Raw genomic sequence first — 18,862 nt, forward strand, 5'->3', positions numbered from 1 at the left:
AAAATATTGTATTTAAATTTCTTTAGTATTCCAATTGATAAGTTGCATCTTTTACTTTTTTACAATTATTTAGTCGCAATTGTATTACGATATTTCCTGTTCAACGTGATCAAATTATTTTATATGGTTTACATCATATCCAGCTTATACATTTAGATACAAAAACAATATGAAAATAAATAAAAATGTTTCTCCGGGGAATCGCATGGTGTTTTATTGAGTTTCATCAATTTTCGAAGATTTCGAGAGTTATTTTCAACTTTACTTGTTATGGTCGTTAGGGCACCACCATAAACCCCACTTGATATTTTTGCGTCCACTTGACAACTAAGTAATCACCAACTTTCTTTATTTCAACATGTCGCAGATCCGCCAGGCCCCATCTCTACCGAGCCATTGGTAGTCGATTCAGGTCCCACGCACATCTCACTCTCTTGGGGTAAGCCGATACGCGATAATTCTGCGCCGGTTATCGCCTACCGCGTAGATGCTTGGATTGTTGGTCATGAAGGGGGTGCTATGTGGAAGGAGTTGGGTTTGACACCTATCAATTCTTTCGACGCCTTCAATTTGAAACCGAATGTCGAATATCACTTCCGTGTCACGCCCAAAAATCGCTATGGATGGGGACCATCGGTACAGACTAGCAGTCCATTACAGGTGGGCGGCGCAGAGTGCTTGCCAGAGTTCGTTAAGATATTGCCGGGCCAGTTGAAGGCATTGCTGGGCACACAACTGGTGCTGGAGTGTACGGTACGTGGTGCGCCGCGCCCACAAATCGATTGGTATAAGGATGGCATGCATATCAGCCCACTAGCGGAGCGCATTAGAATTCGTCAAATCGGTTCCACCTGCACGCTGATCATTGCACTCGTTTCTGAGTTGGATGCAGGTCGTTACACTTGTGAAGCCACCAATTCGAAGGGCAGAGTATCGACCTTTGCGCGACTTCAAATCGTTTCGGATCCACGTCTGTATGAAGCCGATACAAAGCTAAAGGAAATCATTCACTCCGACAAGGTGGCGTCTGTTGGTGACACACTTCCTATTTTCACAATGCGGTTGCGTGATCGACGCGTCCAAATGACCTATCCCGTGCGTTTGACTTGTCAAGTTGTTGGTTATCCCACGCCGGAAGTGATTTGGTACAAGGATGATCAGCAAATCGTAGAAAATCGACGCTGCCTCATTACGGACGACGGTCAGTTCCATACACTAGAATTGGCTAGCACAATTTTGGATGATAGTGGAATTTACACCTGCACAGCTAAGAACGAACTCGGCTCGGTGTCGTGCCATTGTTCGCTAGTCGTGGATAAAGGAATACGCGCTTACATATCACCGGAATTCTATATGCCGCTCGATCCCTTGTACATATATCAAGAGGGGCAGGAGATACGCCTCACCGCTAGGGTGGAGGCCTACCCTACTGTGGGTGTTTCCTGGCATCGTAACGGTGTACGTTTGCGTCCCAGCCGACGCATAGGAGCCACTCTGGACTCCAATGGTTTTGTAGAATTAATCATTGCCAATGCCACACCGCACGATGCTGGCATTTATGTATGCACCGCTTCAAATGCAGTCGGCAAGGTAGAGAGTAGTTGTCGTGTGGTAATAGAAGAGCCCGATGAAGATCAACTACAGCATGGACAGCGTGCCACCAGTCAGATACCGGCCATTGTGAAGTGTGACTTACCGTAAGTGTTATTATAGAATAGTGAGTAGATTACCGCTATATTTTTATGTTCGCTCGTTTCTCAGGTATTCCAAAGAGCCAATGTTTGTTGTGAAGCCGCGTTCCAGCGAAGCCTATGAAGGCGACACGGTGATTATATTCTGCGAAGTTGTTGGCGATCCAAAACCGGAAGTGGTGTGGCTGCGTGATTTCCTCAATGTAAGTACTTAAGTTAATCCCTTATGAATTTATAGGCAGTAAGATTCTGCTGGACCTATTTTCAATTAAGCGTAGAGATGATTATGAGTGAAATTATTGTCGGCAAGAGTCAAGTTTGGCACCCAGAATATCTCAAAATATATGGCGTGCGTCTATTTTACCTGAACTCGAACACTACGCGGAAAACTTTTCCTGCAAAATGTGGTTTGTGTGAGCGTGTTTTAGAAGATTTTTTTTTTTGTATAGGGTGGGCCATGAAAAATTTGCTTTTTGAATCGGCTATAAAAAAAAACTAATCAATATTTTTTCAAACTTTTTTTTTTATTTTGAAGATTGAACATTGTCATTTCTGAATGAAAAATAATATCGTTCAAATGACTGCCACGACTGGCTTTACAGTAGGCCATTCGATCAACCCAATTTTTAAACACATTTTCGATTGTTTGGGCTCCAATTTCATGAATGGCAACTTCGATATCGTCAATCGTCTCTGGATGGTTCGCATAGCATTTGTCTTTAACGGTTCCCCACAAAAAATAGTCCAACGGGCTTAAATCACAGCTCCGAGGCGGCCAATTGATATCGGAATTTCGGCTGATTATTCGGTTTTCAAAAACGGTAGTCAAAAGTTCGAGTGTAACTTTGGCAGTGTGGCAAGTTGCACCATCCTGTTGAAACCAAATGTCGTCCATGTCATTCTCTTCAATTTTTGGAAACAACTCGTTGAGCATGTCACGGTAACGCTTGCCATTTACTGTAACCGCGGCTCCTCGCTCATTTTCGAAAAAAAATGGCCCGATGATGCCGCCAGACCAAAAACCGCACCAAACAGTGACTCGTTGTGGATGCATTTGCTTCTCTACAGTAATGTGAGCCCCAAACCTGAAAATTTTGCTTATTGACGTAGCCACCGATGTGAAAATTAGAAAAGAAGAAGAAGACTCTCCACTTTGGAAATAGGTTTTCAATATTTCCCAATTTTGTTCAAGCGTATAGCGTCCCATTTCGTAAATGTCAAACCTTAAAGTAAATTACAAACATATTTGACATGTCATTTGTGCTACCATTCTCAAAAAAATAGGTGATTCAAAAAGCAAACGGTGTATGGCCCACCCTGTAGCATTCACGAAAATTACAAATCTGTGACGTTGAGTCTGAGAGTTGGCAGAAATATCTTTTCAGCAAGAGTCTGAAAAATATTTTCCCTTCTGGGCGTCAAATACGACTTAGTGCCAAGTGATAGATGTAGCATTCTGCGTATCCATAAAATCCCAAATTAAAAATCAAAAAATAGGGCTGCAAAGGCAGGACATTTTTTTAAGAAATAATATCAGAGCTTTTAATACCCCGCATTCCATCACAAACATCATCGATAGTTACCGAAAGAGTACCAAAGTTAATAATGGAACGAGTTTTTTAAAAATGGCCACTTAGAGGCGCCGACGATGGGTCAAAATTAAAACTAAAACAGTGCGCGCGTAGAGATCAGCAGCGGAGGCAGCAAAGCTCACCTTTAAAATACCGGGTGTTTGTTAAGCAACTTGTCCGCTGTACGATACTGTATTGAGTGTTTCACTCAAACGTCTGTGCTTGTTGTCGGTTCGTCAGAAACTGTCCGCCTTCTCTGTTGCTGCATCGCTTTGCGTTCCCAATCAATATGGCGGGCCTGACAACATTGGCCGACCTGAACGTGGCTCATCTTGAAGTGAAAAATCTCCAGAATGGAATTTGATAAACCAATTTCGACACTGTCTTTATTTTAAGGTTTTAGCGCCATACAAATCACGGAACTTTTTAGCAACCTTCTCTGCGCTTTTTCTTTTATGGAAATAGTAAAGTTAAATATGACGAAAATGATCTTTTGTGGGCTCCATATTAAAATTGACGCCAAACAAACAAATATTGGGTTGGGGAAAAAGAAATGTCGTATTTGTGATCGAAATTTGACGCTTTATTTAACGTACTTAGAATTATCCGATTCAAATCAAATATGCCCCGTTTTGTTCGCAAACTTGTTGCCATTCAGAAGGCAACTTCATTATCCCCCCTTTATAAAACCCCCCCTCCTTATTTGCAAAAACTCAGACAACCAGTTTTCGCAAGCCTCTTTTGAGGCCAATTTGGTATCACCAAGGACGTTTTGCATGGACCGGAAGAGATGATAGTCACTTGGTGCCAGGTCCGGACTATATGGTGGGTGCGATAGGACATCCTATCCGAGCTCCCGTAGCTTCTGGCGGGTCATCAAAGATGTGTGAGGACGAGCATTGCCCTGGTGGAACACAACACCATTCCTATTGACCAATTCTGGCCGCTTCTGGTCAATCGCCTGCTTCAAACGGTCAAGTTGCTTACAGTAGAGGACCGAATTAAGGGTCTGGCCATAGTTGAGCAGCTCATAGTGGATAATTCCCTTCCAATCCCACCAAGCACACAGCAAAACCTTCCTGGCGGTCAATACGAGCTTGGCGATGGTTTGGGCCGGCTCGCCGCTTCTCGACCACGATCTTTTTCACTTGGCGTTGTCGTACGTGATCCACTTTTCATCGCCAGTCACCATCCGCTTCAAAAATGGGTCAAGTTCGTTCCGTTTTAGCAGAGAATCGCAAGCGTTGATTCGGTCCAAGAGATTTTTTTGCGTCAACACGTGTGGCACCCAAACATCCAGCTTTTTTGGAATCCAATCTTCTGCAAATGGTTCCAAACGGTTTTGTGATCTACACCTAGTTCCTGACTAATCGAGCGAATGCTCACATGTCGGACTCTTTGGATAATTTCAACGATTTTATCAGTCTCTACGACGATTGGCCTACCAGTACAGGGTGCATTTTCGACATCTACTACACCAGAACGAAATCGATCGAACCAACGCTGTGCTGTGCGAATCGTTACAATATCAGGCCCATAAACTTTACAAATTTTTGCCGCCGCCTTCGTTGCATTTTTACCTCTAAGGTAGTAAAAACGTAAAAAATGACGAATTTCTTGCTTGGTGGTCTCCATCTTTGACGCGCTATAACTTAAGACTGAAACGTACGATCACAACACTGTCAAAGATACACTTATAGTACAGATTGTCGTCTTCAAATCGCCGTTTAGTGTGACCCGATGCAATAAGTACAACGCAAGTCGCGCACAATTGACAAAATACGACATTACTTTTTCCCCAACCCAATATAAACAAAATTACTTGCACCTCTTTTTCTAAAGCAAGCTAAAAGTGACAGCTAATAACTGTCAAAAGAAAAAATTCAAATAGTCACAAGCTGTTCAAAACAATTATCAACGCCGTCTATATGTAAAATCGGCAATTACTTTGCGTACAACCCAATATAAACAAATACAAACAAGTCTGTATAAAAAAGTTGGCATATAAGAATTTTTTAATAGTTATTGTTGTTGCATGTCACACTCCTTCTCAGCACGCAGAGATTTCCTTCACATCGGCACACGCATATAAATTTTTAAATGCCAATGAGTGGATTTAATGCGAATGCGCATGTGAAGTAAAGCACACAAAACGGTTTCCAGTGCACGCAACAACAGCTGATTGAACTTTTTCGCCCCACTTGACGCCACTCCCGCTTGCAATGAGGCCTCCAACAGTAGCACAACAAAATGAATCATTTTTGCTCTTACTAAGCAGACAGAATTTCGCTATTGTCGCCTTCGTGACGTTAATTGACGCATTTTTTTTTTTGCAATGCATTGCATACTGACAGCGGCACGACGCGACGCAAACAAAATGCGACAGGTGAGCGTTAGTCGCTGGCCACTGGTTGCTGGCCGCTATTAGCTTCAAATTTCATTTCAGTTTAACAGTTGAGCGCTACGAAAGCAAATGTGGGTTGAACGCGCGCGCGCCTACCAATAAATATTTCAAATACATGCACATACACGCATTCATATAAAAGCATATGCGCAAATAAATGTACATACAAATATATTAGAAGCAAAACGAACAAATAAAAAATACATAACATTAATACACCCGAGTGTAACTGTAAAACGCCTCAATGCAGATTCAGCCAACTGCATCCCAACAGCCTACGCTGACAATTCCATTTGCAGCAATAAATTAATTTCCACATTTGTTGGGCTGGCGCTGCTCGTGCGTACGTGCGTGTATGTGTGTGTGTGTGTGTGCCCAGTGCTCAACCGTTTATAGTTTGGGTGGTGGTGCACTTCTGCTACGTCACTCAGTGCGTCCAAAAATGGTGTAACTGCTTCTACTGCACGTGCGTGGCTGTTTTTTCGCCCTCTGCGGACATGTTTTTGTTTTGCTGGCGCCCGACACTCAAATGGGAAGTGAAGTGGAAATAAACAGTGTAGATATGAAAAAATTGGATTCTAATGCTAATTAATTAGCTGATACTTTGTTTTAAGTAAAGAAGCAAAAACAAAAAAACAAATTGTTATTGGAAATATAAATTATTACTAAAGCAATGAACAGCGTTTGGGTGGCATTGATTGGCTTGTCGCTGTTTGCCTCAAACTTTTTGTGCGTCCACTTGGGCATTACTGTTGAAACTTTCACGCTGCGAAGACGTGCGTAAAACTGCAACAGACGCAACTCAATCCTGGTTTTACAGTTGCTTTGTGCGTGGAAGAGATTTTTGTGCTCCTTCTTGATTATACTTTGTCGAAAAAAAAACAAAAAAACGTTCTCTCAAGTGAAAATCTGTGCTCGTCAACAAATGCAAAGTGTTTAACGTAGCGAATTATTTAGGTGGAGCTATAAAAATACTTTTATCACCTGAATTCATTAACAGCGTCTGTGCAGGTAATCTTCGTTAAAATGATAATAAATATCAGATATGAGTTTATATGTAAATGTTTTCTGGGGCTGTGTTCACAATTATAACAGCCGACATATGCAAGGTGCTGACTTTTTTGTTTTCTTCATTTTTTTTTTTTGAAAATATAATTCATTCTACAAAAAAAAAAAATGTATAACTCAAACTCAGTTTGAAACAAAGTTGAAAAAATCAATATTGCAAAGTGCTGACTATTTTTTTCCTTCATTTGCTTTTATAAAAAATAAAAATATCAAGGTGTTGATTTTTTAGTTTTTTTATAAAAATATTATTCATTCTACAAAAAAATGTTTAACTCAAACTCAGCTTGAAACAAAATTTAAAAAAATCAATATTGCAAGCTGTTGACTATTTATTTATTTATTTATTAGTTTTTTTTATAAAAATATAATAGGACTATGAATAAGTTCGTGCGGTTTTTTTCGAAATTTGAAACTTTATTGACGTAAAATGGTTACAAATTTAATATTCAAAATATTGTCCATCGCTTACTACTACTTTTTCCCATCTTTCTGGCAATTCACGGATTCCCTTTGTGAAAAATTCGGTCGGTTTTGCCGCAATCCACGAATCGATCCATTTTTTGACTTCATCGTAATTACGGAAGTGCTGGTCAGCCAGGCCATGTTGCATCGATCGGAAGAGATAGTAATCGGATGGCGCAAGGTCTGGACTATACGGCGGGTGGGGTAGGACATCCCATTTGAGCGTTTCTAAGTATGTTTTGACCACTTGTGCAACATGTGGCCGAGCATTGTCATGTTGCAAAATAACTTTGTCGTGTCTATCGGCGTATTGCGGCCGTTTTTCTCGCAGTGCTCGGCTCAAACGCATCAATTGTCGTCGGTAGACATCCCCCGTAATCGTTTCATTCGGTTTCAGTAGCTCATAATACACAACACCCAGCTGGTCCCACCAGATACACAGCATAACCTTCAGGCCATGAATATTCTGCGCCGACGTCGATGTTGAAGCATGGCCAGGGTATCCATACGTTGCCCGACGTTTTGGATTGTCGTAATGGACCCACTTTTCATCGCCAGTCACAATTCGATGCAAAAAACCCTTTCTTTTGTGCCGTTGAAGCAGTTGTTCGCATGCCATAAAACGGCGTTCAACGTCTCTTGGCTTCAATTCATACGGCACCCAATGCCCTTTCGGATCATTCCCATGGCTTTTAAACGTTTGGAAATGGTTCATTGATCAACTCCCAAAGTTTTTGCAACCTCTTCTTGCGTTTGAGCCGGATCTTGATCGAGCAATTCCTCCAATTCGGTATCCATGAACTTTGGCGGCGCACCCTCGCGTTCTTCGTCTTCCAAGCCAAAATCACCACTTTTAAAGCGTGCAAACCACTTCTGGCACGTTCGCTCAGATAGAGCATGCTCACCATAAACTTCCACCAAGATACGATGACTTTCGGCTGCTTTTTTCTTCATATTAAAATAATGAAGAAGAATTCCCCGCAAAAACACATTATTTGGCACGAAATTCGACATTTTCAAGTGTGGTAAAAATATTGTTGTTTACGCTTCAAATAAAAAACTTATACTGACGTTTGTGCCTTACGACAGTAGCTCTCCAATGAATGTTTGGAAATGTGGATCGATGGAATAATAATCAAGTTACGCCATCTGTTGTAAAACCGCACGAACTTATTCATAGTCCTATTAATTCATTCTACAAAAAAATGTTTAACTCAAACTCAGCTTGAAAAAAAATGTTTGCATTGAATAAATTTGCATTAAAATTTCAAACTTTTTAGTCATACTTTTTAGACAAATTTTGGCTACGTCATTTTATATCCCATTAAATTTTAGTATGAATGTTAGAAATAAAAAAAAAAAATAAAAAAATGCGACTGTGCAGTTTCATATATTAGTTCACCAAGTTTTAGCATTTCTTTGTTCACAAGTTGGAAGTGGCTCAAATATTGCGCTGAGTTTTGACGTTTTTTTGTTTTGCTGGCGCTCCTATGCATTTTCTCTACATAAAAAAAAACATTTCGAGCAATCGTTATATGGAAGAAAATGCACAACACCATGAGCAAAAAATACTTAAAAAACATCAAAGCGAAATTTCAACTACTTTACACTTGCATTTAATGGATTATAAAACTGTCCACTCAAATTTCTGATAAAAAAGTTTCAAATTTTTTATGAAAATTTCTAGAATTTTTTATAAATTTATAATAAATCAAAAAATTGTGTTTCGGCACTGACGTCTTAATGAGTAAAATTTGTTCAATACCTCAAACTTTGTACAGAATTTATAATAAAGCAAAAATTCTTATCTCAACATTAAAGTCTTTTTTATTGAAATTTTCTTCAATTCTACAAATTTTGTAGAGAATTAAAAAATCAAAAAAATTATTTTTGACAGTGAAATTTTCTTCAATTCCTCAAACATTGTACAGAATTATAAAAAATTAAATTTTTTTTTCGACACTGACAATTTTTTTTTCAAAACGTCAAACTATCTACAGAATTTATTATAAATAAAAAAAAAAATTCTGAACTGAAAAAGGCTTCAGACTTCAATTTTCTTCAACTTTATACAGAATTAATAATAAATAAAAAACATTTGTTTTCGACACTTTTCTTTCGAAACAGTCTTTTTAAGTGAAATTTTCTTCAATTCCTGAAACTTTGTAGAGAATTTGTAAAAAATTAAAAAAAAAAATTTCGACACTGAGAATTTTTTTTCTTCAATACCTCAAAATTTCTACAGAATTTATAATAAATAAAAAAAAAAAAAATATAATAATAATATTCAAACTTCAATTTTCTTCAATTCTTCAAACTTTGTAGAGAATTTATAAAAAATAAATAAATAAATTGTTTTCGACCCTAAGGTATTTATAAGCGAAATTTTGTTCAATGCTTCAAACTTCGTACAGAATTTATAATCAACTATGTTAAACACACAGAGCGCGACCCCGGTCTCTGGGCACCGTCATTACACTTTTCATGGGATAGTATTAAAGTTAAATGATAAATGTAACATGAATGAATCTAATGAACTTCATAGAAGCATTCTAAGCAAAAGTGTGGCTAGGATTTACAAATGTAACAAAATGTAACACCTTGTTTTGTTCAATTTTTGGCTTTCTATACCCAAATAATCTTGAATTTTCGTCATAACAACCAGAACAGTATTTCCGCACTTTATGGGCGCCTCCTTCCTTTTTGTGTAATATATGAAAAATTTTTCGTTCCCGAAGTGGAATTTGTTCATCTACTCGCTGTGTGTCAGCCCATTTACCAGTTGTCTCCGAAATTCGTAACTGATATGTTTCGACCGGTTACTTCTTGAAAGAGGAAAAGGGAATTGTAATATTGCATTATCGCATACTCAGAGAGCGACCGCTTTGTAGAGGGAAAAGGTCAGAAATATCGGCGCCGCGCTCAACGTGGTAAGGAAAAACAAAAACAAGATTTGGAATGTTTTGAACGGGTTTCTAGAAAATTTGTTTTTTTTGCCAAAACTGCCTATGCCCACCATAACGCAATCTTGAAAAACTCTGGTTCCTTTTTTTTTGGCTGTTTATTTGAAATAGCTATTGCAAAATTGTAAACAAATTTATAAAATTCTTTCACAAAATCGTTTTTGATAAATCATAAAAAGAAAATTGTTTTCTAAAAAATTATGAATTGAAATTTTTTAAAAGAATATTTTGTCATAAAAACTTAAAATAAAAATGTATGAAAATTTTAAAAAGAACCAAGACGCATTCAGTAAAGGTGGTGGCAGTAGACCAACAACAATGTTTTGTACGTTTGATTTTCAAAGCAAAGTATTGGGAATCTAGAAAACAAAGAATGAATTCGCCTTGTTTCATTCTGGGATGACAGCCACATGGACACGGCGAAAGAAAAAAAAAAACAAATCAGCTGATTTACCAACACCACCTTTAATAGATTCGCATTGAAAAGAACCGAATTTATTTGACTTTAAAAATCCCATACCAAAATTTTCAACATTAACTTTTAATAATATTCTCCTGTTTTTTGCTTTATTCAGCGGCAAAATTTTTATAAAACCCTTTTTTTTAAACACACGCAGTATGAAACTTTTCAGTGTCTTGTTAGATATGTGAAAATATGCAATGCGATTTGCTGCAATGAACTTAAGGGGACAGATACCTGTAAACGGCCATATTTTCCCTGATTTTCATTAAATTTATTTAAAATGAAGAAGTCAATATTTTTTTTTTCAAATTTGGTATACAGTTTATTTATACATTAAAATCAAGAATGATTTCCATCATGCATTAAAATATATTAATAAAATTTTTTTTTTTTTATATTTTAATCATTTAAAATGGCGGATGTACACTCAATTCTTCCAGGAAGGTCGCAGCGGGACTTGTTAATCGGCGGGGCATAGGCGTCAGTGACCTGAATACAAAAAAAAAATGTTTTTATTTATTAATGTCATAATTTCTATACGAATTAAACAAAAACGGGGAAAAATTCGCGGAATTAAGTGAATTTTGGGGCGAACTTTCCTATTATTTTTGCTTCGAAAAAATTATTTTTTCGAAAAATTTTCTAAACCTAGGAACACATAGAAAGTAATATCATAAAAAAGCTGTGTGCGAAATTTCAGGGAGATCGGTCAATAACTTTTCAAGTTATCGTGTACGCCAATTCGAAAAATATAGTTTTTAGAGAAAAACGCGTCTAAAGTCGGCAACGTAACTCTCCCAGCGCTCGAACGCAAAGAATAGAGTCGTCACGGTTGACGATCTATAATATAAGAAATACTTAAATTTGCGTTCTAAAATTTTTTTTGACATATTCTTAAAGGATTATATTAACATTTTATGAAAAAAAAATTTTTTTTCCAAATTTTATAGGTATCTGTATCTGAAAGAATTTCGTCTGTGGACTTAGGCGGTTTCGATATGTACCTAATCAATTGCCTAAATGCTAAGTCTTTTTATTAAATTAAAAATTTTCTCACTTAAATTCGTCACCTAGAAACATAAGAAATATAATAAATACCTGAATTAAACAGTCGTCCAAAAAGACTAAATAAAAGGACATTATAAAAAAATTAACGATGTGTGTGATTTTTGTTTTCGCTGCTACTCGCAAAGTGACTCAAGTTGCCAGTTGGTTAATTGTAGCTAATGCCGCCATTAGCAAATAAATACAAATACTCATACATGTGCGTATGTATGTATGTGTGTGCTGCTAAAATTAACTATACACAAAATAAACGCCAAATAAGCGCAGTTCAATAAAAACGAGTATTGTTGTCTGTCTGCTAACATTTTGTTCCTGTGACAACAAAAGTTTGCTGTGGCCGCGTTGCAACGTTGCTAACAATGCCTCAAAGCAATCTTTTTAAGCCATATGAAATCTTTAGGCTAATACAAAGTTGGAAATATGTAATTTAGTAAAATGTAAATACGAAAAAATAGAAAAAAATACTAAAAATTTTAAGGGGTGCTTATATTATAATTATTTTTATTTTAAATTTTCGCGACCACAATAGCAACATATACATTTGTACATATGCACACGCATATATACATACATACGAGTAAATATGCATAATATGCACGCATGTTAGACAACGAGCGTGCGCTTACCGGTGCACAATGGCAGTAAGATTTGCCAATTTGGTGTGCAGCGCCAGCCCCTTGCACATGTTGCATGGTTTTGTGCACACATACATACATATATACTCGTACATATGCTTGCGTATATACTTTTCGCGCTTGTTATTTAATATATTATATATTTATTTTTTTGTTTTGTTTTTGCATTTCGCGCTTGTTATTTAATATATTATATATTTATTTTTTTGTTTTGTTTTTGCTTAAGCCTCAGCATCTCATTGTTGTTATAGGTGTAGTATTAAATTACCGCATTTGTTGTCGCTATTCAGTTCCGCGCTCTAGTCGTCACCATCGTCATTACACATAACTACATACTTATGCCTGTGCCGTCGGCTGCATGCATCGAGACGCTATTTGGCAGTGCAATGTTGAACTTGAAACTCTTTTTTTAACTGCTCCAAACAAATTCACACACTCGCACACACACACTCAGAGTGCGCTCGTTCTCTCTGATGACCTTGAAGTTGATTGTTATTGTATTGATGTGTGTGCCTAGTGTGGATTGTTTTTTTATACATGCATGCAAGTTTTTTTGCCTATCTTTCAATTAGTTTCAACTTTAATATGTGATAATAACATTCATAATATATTAATAAATTAGTTGCGGACCATCCTTAACAGGTTTATGCCCAAATTAATTGTTTCAATTTGTCACACAACTCTTTTGATTACTCTTTCTCTACAAATAGAAGGAGTTAAACTCTCACCTAACACTAGAAAGGCCATAGCGGTGAATTGAGAAAACATACTCAAACACCAACAATGTACTTAAAATTGTTCTCCTTAATACTTAACTTAACTTTTTGTTTTTATTTTCTTGTTCACTCCTCTCGGGAGCATATGGCCTCGACAAGACTCTTCCATCGTACACGGTTCTGAATACTTACTAAATATTAAATTAATTCACTACCTTAATTTAATAATGAATAAATTACAAAAATAATATCATAACTCAAGCATACGCACATAAATAAAGCATTGAGCTTTCTAGGTAATTCAAAATGTCGGCCTTCTTAGTGTTAATACTGTAAGATTTATGACAGTTTTTATGGTAAAAGTTTGTCAAGGCGATTAGTGGAATTTTTATGCAATAATTGTTTTGGATCAATACGATAACCTTCAAAAATTGAGTGTTACCATTGATAAAAAAAAAAATTTAAAATAATAATTATTTGGTAGTGAGAAATTAATCCCCTGCACACAGAAATCCAGCAACACTGGCATGTACAAGCGTTCGCATTGAAGAAAGTTAAGATCCTGTTTTGCAGTAAAGTTTTTCTAATTGAATTTGGAATTCAGTAATTAATTCAGAGTTTAAGAGTAATAAGTTTTGTTAAGGTGTTGTTAGACTCCAAAGGATCTTGAAATTCATAAAATGTTTGTTCGTTGTTGTTGTAGCAGTTCGCAAATCCCTGCCGATCGCAGTGATGTCATCGATCGCCGTCGTCTATCTAATTTAACGGTAGACCCAGTCAGCAGGCTATTTCTACAGGGTGTTGATCAGTTAAGTTATTCTACAAATACAATTTATTTAACTTTTTGTGCTTTTTATAATTATTGAGAGATTATTTATTAGGTATAGCCGCTGGAGAACTGATATGCCCACTTTTGGCATTTGCTGCCTTAGTAATAAATGTCGTTGCTTTAAATTTTTTACAATTTTTCTAAATAAATTAATGTAAAAATTTTGTATTTCCATGTTGAATTTTTTAAACCTAACAGCTACTGGCGGCCGCCGTAGCCGAATGGGTTAGTGCGTGACTACCATTCGGAATTCACAGAGGGAACGTTGGTTCGAATCTCGGTGAAAACACCAAAATTAAGAAAAACATTTTTCTAATAGCGGTCGCCCCTCGACAGGCAATGACAAACCTCCGAGTGTATTTCTGTCATGAAAAAGCTCCTCATAAAAAATATCTGCCGTTCGGAGTCGGCTCGAAACTGTAGGTCCCTCCATTTATGTAACAACATCAAGACGCACACCACAAATAGGAGGAGGAGCTCGACCAAACACCCAAAAAGTGTGTACGCGCCAATTATATATATATGTATATGTATATATATAACAGCTACATTAAATAATCATAATAAAATATGTAGGTATAGGTCTATTCATGTAAAAATTATCAAGTAACTTGCCAATAGCTTAAAGGGACCCAGTGGTCTATAGAACGAGAATTTCATCTATTTTCACGATTTTTTTGCCATTAAAAATTAAAAAAATAAAACGATATTTCAACTTTTCGGGTTTATTATTACATCTGTTGATCATATAAAAAATGTTTATTTTTTTATTTTAAAAATAATAAATTATTATTATAAAAATGCCACTGAAGATGGCCCACTCGAAATATTGGACCCGAACGGCATAGGTGATTTCGAGACTTCTATTCGTCTGAAACACAAAATTCAACAAGATTCTTAATCAGGAAAAGTGCAGTTATGGTCGTAACTAGAACAAATAAAAAAATTAAAACTTGACAAAATTGGCGCGCTTTTGAAAAAAAGTTTGTAAAATCGGGTATTTTTTCACTAGTTTCTTAGTGTAAAAAATAAGAAATTATTAAATAAAATTATGATTCTAGTTCCGACGATGGCCATACATGTTGTGAACAACGTATTCAAATTTCAAGTGATTCGGTTGAATTTTTTTTCCATCCCCGCCGTGCCGAAAAAAGTCGTGACGAGATAAATGAGTTTAAAGTTTGAGGTACAGAAGCGCGCGCACCGCTCACTATCTAGTTAATGGGCTGTAAAAGCTATAAAATTCGGAGCTTCCGCATGAAAATTTCACAATATATTCTTAACCCCTTGCCTTACGATTAAATCTTGAAAAATTGAACGCGTGCAGACAATTAAATTTAGCGCAATTCTATGAGTGATTTATTAAAAAAGAACTCGTAAAACCGTTATCTATATTAAGCTAGAATATAAAAAAGACCATGTGAAGCAATAATAATATTTTTATGTTTACAATTTTAAAGAAATTCATATGATTTCAAACGTTAAGATACTATACTTTCGAAATATCGAAAAAATATATATTTTTTGCAATTTGTAGACCACCCTTAATTTCCGAATAAAAAAAATCATATAAAAGAAAGAGGGCATGAACGCAAAACCAGTAACAATTTGCTAGTTTTATGAACAGCTGATTAAATTATTGACGGGAAAAATCACAAAAATTAAAAATGTTTTCACAGAGCTGTGTCGTATTAAATTAAAAAAAAAAATAAAGCTAATAAAATACAAAATAACGAGCTTAGCAACACATTTTATTTTGCCCACAATAATTTGTTCTATTTCATCACAGCTAAGAGATAAATAACATTCCGTTAGCAAATGTATTGTTGTTGCAATCACAGCTTTCTCATATTTTCCTTGCTTCCGTATGCACATAAATATATTGCCAAATTAGTTGCCCGTCAAACTTAACGATATGGAAACACAACAAAGCAATGAAACCAAATATTGTATCTAGGAATGCATCTAGAACAGAAAATCTAGACAGCAAATTAACGTGGAAAACACATAGGTATATTCTCAAAAAGAAAAGCACTTGGTATTAAAATCATAGACCATCACTGGCTTTTAAATCGTCATTCCCAAATTTTTGTCGAAAGCAAATTGCTTTTATACTCCGCAGTTCGAAAACCCGTGTGGACATATAGCATTCAACTTTGGGGCAGTACGGCAAACTCCAATATCGAAATTTTACAACGATTTCAGTCAAAAACTTTAGAAATGATCACCAGCTCATCCTACTATTTATATTACAAATTCGCAAATACACCGTGACCTCCAAATATCCACTGTTGCGCAAGAAATAGAGAAATATACAATACAAGATTCCACAATCTCAGGCTCCAAGCTCACTCTAACTCCTTAATAGCGGGAATTATATCCAATCCTATTGCTTTTACCCGACTCAAAAGAAAATCCATACCTTTTATGCTTTCAATTTCGTTTGGAAACTGCAGCAACGGTGACTTGAGCTCGTGGTTCAAAAACACATACCTCTACATCATTGGCCGACTCCTATTTAATATATGACTGCACATAAACTTTATACATTTTATACAATATAAAATATATTTTTAACACCATTTTTATTTAAATTTAGAACTTTGCAAATTTTATTTCGTGTTTTTTTTTTTACTTTGCAGTCAACTGTTTTTCTCACTTGCAAATCCGTACAAGTAAAAATTTAACCAGTAAAAACTTGAAAGTTCCCCTCAAAATGAACGCCATTTTGCTCTCTCACGTTCCCCTACTTTGCTTGTTGTTTGGAAACATGAACACCAAAACTTGATATAAATGATTTTGCTTCATAAACAGACGTATTTTCAAGTTGGTAGACGGAAAAGGGAAAATGAGCTCTAAGTGGAAAGAGTTAAAAGTAAAAGAAAAAATTAGGAAAAAATATAAATTTAAATTTAATCGTTATTTGCTACACAAAGTTTTATCATAGAATAATAATAAATTTTTTTCCTATTATTTTTTAATCCACAATGATTACCATCATTCGGGTGATAATTTACAGGTGGATTGACAAACATGGCAAAATCTATTTCTATTATCACTCCAAACTTTTTGGCACCTGTGGACTTATATTGCAATTTCCTAAGACTGTTACTCTGATAAAAGCCATTATATACTAGTATACTAGAATTTTTTGGATTTGTTGTTTATGTTAAATTACATACATATGTATGTACATAAAAATGTATGTAGGAAATAAACGTACGTCTATGTACCTACCGCTGCAATGTGAAGCTTACGAAGCGAGATTAGCTGCGCCGCCTCAGCTGATTTATCTTTAGTAAATGTATGTATGTGTATGTGTATCACCTCTTTATAATATTTGCACATTTTTAATTACTCTGCTTGCTGCAAAACAATTGTTTTTCAAAGTCCGTTCAGCTTTGGGTTTTTTCTTTGTTTTGGAATAACTCGTCGGCGTTACCGTCATAGTTTTGTAAATCAAGCTCTTTTTATTGAGGCGCGCTGGGGTTGTGAAACTTGCAGCTGGAAAAGGTTCAGAGCTAATGTTTGTACAACTGTGTTCAAAATAATAGGAGCGTAACGAATTACAAAGTTTAACTTTTTTTTATAAAAATCTAAAATTATATGTTAAAAAAACCGTAATCAAAATTTTCTACTTTTTAATCACAATCTTCCCATCGATTTTACCGTTATTTCCATCGCTGCGCAAAGTGCAATCAGGTAAAGCAGTTTGGCCTCTGACCTCTTAAGAGACATGGCAGCATTTTTGGGCAGTTAACGCCGTATTTTTCTAAGCTTTAAAAACAGTTCAAATTCTTTTTGAGATCCGGAAGAGTATGAACCTTATCCATAGTCAGCACATCGGAACCCAACATTGTGGTATTAGAAGGAACGAGTTGGCTGATAAACTGGCGAATGAAGGCTCCATTAGCATGCCACTGGGCCCAGAATCCTTTCTAGGTATGAACTCTGCACCGATTCAACTAAGGATTGATGACTTTGTTGCTGTTATAGCAGCTTAAACATTCTCTATACATATACTGGGAATACTGCTGAAGTGACAGTCCTTGGCCGGATATAAATCTGAGTCGTTCCGGTTACGTAGAACCGACTATCGTGGGAACGGGATTGACGAATTCATAGAAGACTGAGTCTGGTCTGAGTTGAGATCCTGCTGAGTAGCTAAGCGCTTTGTGAAAGCACCAAACAGGAACAATCCCAAAACTTAGTGGGAAGGACCTGAGAGTACTGATTGGTGTAATCACTGCGTTCAATAGTTGTGGTCAGCATATGGCTACCATCGGCATCATTGACGTTCCAATATGCCTATGTTGCCGTGAGAATGAGTACACAGTAGAGCATTTTCTCTATAGCTGTCCGGCGTTGTCTAGAATCAGACTTAGGCTGTCGGGGTACGATGTACTGAGTATGAAAAAAATTCATACTCTTCCTCTTTCGGATCTTTTGAGATTCATCAATGAATCCAAAAGTTTCGCTGAAGAGTGACCACAAACCAATTTGTCAGTCTTACCATCCATACTGTATCTATCTCTCTATTCCTATCTGTTTCTCTATTCCTTCCGTTGTAATCTGTGCGGGTGTAGTACAGTGGTTTTCATGACTGAGTGCTTGGACTTGTCCAAACCCCCGCAAATCTAATCTAATCTAAGCCCAACGGCCTAATTCTGATTCTAGAAAAGGCATTGGGGCTAACAATGCAGTTATGTAGCACAACTTCGTTCAAATTCCAAACGGCGGTCTGAAAGTTTCACAGTGAATTTTTAATAAGTGAAAAGCTAAATTTATAATTTTATAAATTTTATTTATATAATTTATAAAATAAAATTATAAATTTATAAAAACAAAAAACAAATCTACTTTTTGAATCGAACACACGAGCGGACCAAGAAAATAATTTTCATCTGGGTCCAAAGCGGACCGACAGTACATTAACTTTAAGAGAAGGGTAGGGTATATTCAGAAACGCATTATAAATGCGCAGTAATTGCAGCG

The 18,862-nt window shown here is 36.3% G+C and overlaps 1 protein-coding gene across 3 annotated transcripts in view; it reads left to right on the plus strand.

Annotated features, from left to right (window-relative positions):
- The window catches only part of LOC128866586 (myosin light chain kinase, smooth muscle), a 165,520-nt gene that overhangs the window by 98,748 nt on the left and 47,910 nt on the right, over positions 1 to 18,862 (plus strand). For all 3 annotated transcript variants that reach the window (XM_054107446.1, XM_054107442.1, XM_054107444.1), the window contains 2 exons: positions 368 to 1,697; positions 1,762 to 1,894. In XM_054107446.1, the coding sequence (XP_053963421.1) occupies positions 368 to 1,697; positions 1,762 to 1,894 (1,463 nt within the window). The remainder of the gene's footprint in view (positions 1 to 367; positions 1,698 to 1,761; positions 1,895 to 18,862) is intronic.

This window comes from Anastrepha ludens, chromosome 6 (genome assembly GCF_028408465.1).
Source record: "Anastrepha ludens isolate Willacy chromosome 6, idAnaLude1.1, whole genome shotgun sequence".
NCBI classification, from domain to species: Eukaryota; Metazoa; Arthropoda; class Insecta; order Diptera; family Tephritidae; genus Anastrepha; species Anastrepha ludens.